The sequence below is a fragment of the Grammomys surdaster genome, unplaced genomic scaffold (assembly GCF_004785775.1).
Source record: "Grammomys surdaster isolate TR1022 unplaced genomic scaffold, NIH_TR_1.0 269, whole genome shotgun sequence".
Classification (NCBI taxonomy): domain Eukaryota; kingdom Metazoa; phylum Chordata; class Mammalia; order Rodentia; family Muridae; genus Grammomys; species Grammomys surdaster.
In genome coordinates, this window is record NW_021604710.1 from 1801860 (window position 1) to 1805143 (window position 3284).

At 37.0% G+C, this 3284-nt stretch overlaps 1 protein-coding gene across 1 annotated transcript; it reads left to right on the forward strand.

Moving 5' to 3' along the window:
• Window positions 1-1881: 1881 nt before the first annotated feature.
• Window positions 1882-2835, forward strand: LOC114628540 (olfactory receptor 2A1/2A42-like). The gene has a single exon (XM_028776427.1). The coding sequence runs from the start codon at window positions 1882-1884 to the stop codon at window positions 2833-2835; it is 954 nt and encodes a 317-aa protein (XP_028632260.1).
• The last annotated feature ends 449 nt before the right edge of the window (window positions 2836-3284 follow it).

Sequence of the window (3284 nt, forward strand, 5' to 3'; positions counted from 1 at the left end):
TGTAGTTTAAAATGTAACTGAAATGTTTTCAAAGTACTTTGCTAATTGTATATTCCATCTCTACAGAAATATCTGCGCAAGAAAAAAAATTATAAATTGACAGTTGCTAAAGAACATGAAATGAGAGTAAGAAGAGCTAGTCAGGGATCATTTGCAGGAATATTATTAATAAAAAATTACACAAAGCCATCCATATGGACTACAGACATCCATCAGGTGGCTAGAATCTTTCTTCCAACTGATTCCCTTTCCCCTTCCCAGATGTCATTTTTCACGTACTGCTATATACTGCCTTCTTTGTCCAAATTCTACACTCCAAACGCATCTCCTGCCTTTATTTTTACACTATGTCTCCACACAATATCTCATGAAACTGAGTACATATGAATTCTTGAGTTGTTTAAATCCACTTTCCACACATCTAGGAAAATACACAAAATATCAAGCTTCAGATGGCCCTGTCTAAACTCTCCAGTTCTGCTTTTTCTGACATAGTTTTATTTCCACCTCTACCTTGTTATTCTTATCAGTTGCATGTCTATTTTATGAGTGTCTTTCTCAGAAGAAAATTCTGTCTGTCATGCAAATTTCCTTGGGAAACACTCTTTAACATCTCCTTGGTACTGATGTTAATTAAGCTAGAGATTCTTCCAAAGCAATATAATTCCTATTGCTACTTATGAAATAGTCAAAATATGTATAATTATTGATGCAAAGATCAGCCAAAGTTTCTCCACTTAAAATTGTAAATCCCTATGATTTGGATTTCAAATACAGTGTGTGTTACAAATTGAGGAAATGGACTAAAAACAAAACCAGTGCACATCGTCCTTATTTTTATTCTATGCCAATTTTCTTCAGAGAAAACATAGAAAGAGAGGTCTAAATAAATAGTACATGGGAAATTTGCCTGTAAGAGTACGTATATAGGCACTTACTGAGCACCATTCCAAATCTTTGAATGTTCATAGAAACTCCCATGCACTGAGTCTGAGTGGTAATACATTTGGTAAAACAAAAATTATCCCTCTTTCCTAGAATGTATTAATAATTATATGAATGCCCCACCTGATTAGCCATAAAATAAACAATGATTATTGTTTACATTTCAAGGTATTGATACATATTCTGGATGGATATACACAAACAAATAGGAAGGCACACAACATCATGTATTATTGTCTACAGATATAATTTCTACTACCTCTTTCCTCATCACTAACAACGTTTCAAATTCTATACATACATCTATATATTGCCTTGTGTTCCACAAAGGGCCCTGAATTTTCTTACCCATAAAATGTCCACTTGATAGACATACAACCCAATCATAAAAAAGAAAAGTTGTTTTAGGATTTTCTTTGAGTGAGGTTATGAAAGCAGCCTCTAGATTTTAGCTATGACTTAGGCACTTGAAGTAACAAATATTAATTCTATCAAATTATTTTCTTTCTATTCTGGTATTATTCCAAACTTAAAAGTCTGTTTACTACTTGATTTGTGTTCATTGCATGTTGGTATGATGTTTGAATCAGAGACATTAGTAATTCTTTTATATTCTTACATGCATAAAACTCTGAGACAACTATATTTTACAATTGTTTTGTGCGTAGGATTTGCTACAGCTCATAATTGATTCTATGCCAATTATTCTAAGTATGTAAGCACTGACAATGGAGTACTCTTCCAAATTTTGATGTCAGTTAAAACTATAGTTTGTGCACAACTTTTTAATTATACATCATTAACTTATTAATGAATGACTACATCCTACTGATGTTTACTAATAGATTTCTCATGTTGCTAAAATCTGAGAGAAATGATATAACCACATTTTATAAGAATGAAGGCTCAGTTCTCTGCATCCTCTTTCATAGTGAAATGAAGAGAAATCAGACGATGGTCACAGAGTTCATTCTGCTGGGATTCTGTCTTGGCCAAAGGATTCAACTTATTCTTTTTCTACTATTCTTTCTTTTATATATTTTCACCATACTGGGGAATGGGACTATCCTTGCAATAATCTGCCTGGACTCCAGACTCCACACTCCCATGTACTTCTTCCTATCCCAGCTGGCTATTGTCGATATGGCCTATGCCTGCAATACAGTGCCACAGACACTCATAAACCTCTTGGATGAGACCAGGCCCATAACCTTTGCTGGATGCATGACACAGACATTTCTCTTCTTGGCTTTCGCACACACAGAATGTGTGCTCCTTGTGGTGATGTCCTATGACCGCTATGTAGCTATCTGCCATCCGCTACACTACACTGTCATCATGAACTGGAGAGTGTGTACCATCCTGGTTGTTGTTTCCTGGATAGTTAGTTTTCTTCTGGCTCTGGTCCATGTAGTCCTCATGCTGAGGCTGCCCTTCAGTGGACCTCATGAAATCAATCACTTCTTCTGTGAAATCCTATCTGTCCTCAAGCTTGCCTGTGCCGACACAACACTCAATCAAGTAGTTATCTTTGCAGCTTGTGTGTTCATATTAGTAGGGCCCCTGTGCTTTGTCCTAATCTCCTACACCCGCATCCTGCTGGCAATCCTGAGGATCCAGTCAGGGGAAGGTCGCAGAAAGGCTTTCTCCACCTGTTCCTCCCACCTCTGTGTGGTCGGACTCTTCTTTGGCAGCGCCATCATCATGTACATGGCCCCCAAGTCCCAGCACCCAGAGGAGCAGCAGAAGGTCCTTTTTCTGTTTTATAGCTTTTTCAACCCCATGCTGAACCCTTTTATCTACAGCCTGAGGAACGCTGAGGTCAAGGGTGCTCTCAGGAGGACACTGAGCAAAGCAAGTCATTCCCAGTTGGTGTGGTGTTCTGAATAGAAGTCTTGGTAGTTTTCTCTAATCCTGATCTTCAATTATTTCTTAAATCCAGGAGTGCTCACTATCTTTTGTTATAATGTCTACTTATATAGGATCAAATTATCCTAATCTGCAGGATTTATAATGTCGTATTCCTGAGCTTCCTCAGAGATAAAACCTTGTAAGATGTATTTTGCTTTCTAGTTGAATTGATTAGCTAAAAAATTAAATAATATTTTAATCATTCTCTGGGTCTTTTAGTTATTCATCAGTTTCTTTAATTAAATGACCTGACAAAACACATAGGAGGGAGACGAAAAGTAAGCCATATCCAAAACGTACGCCCTGCATCTCATACACGTGACAGTTCCCACAACTACACTTGACCAATCCAAGAGTTATTTGGAGGTTTCTACCCATTATCTATGGTATGTATGACTACAAATGAAAGTTACTGACATGTGGAGTTA

Coding starts and splice junctions, on each gene's coding strand:
- LOC114628540 (XM_028776427.1), top strand. CDS start 1,882: ATGAAGAGAAATCAGACGATGGTCACAGAGTTCATTCTGCTGGGATTC.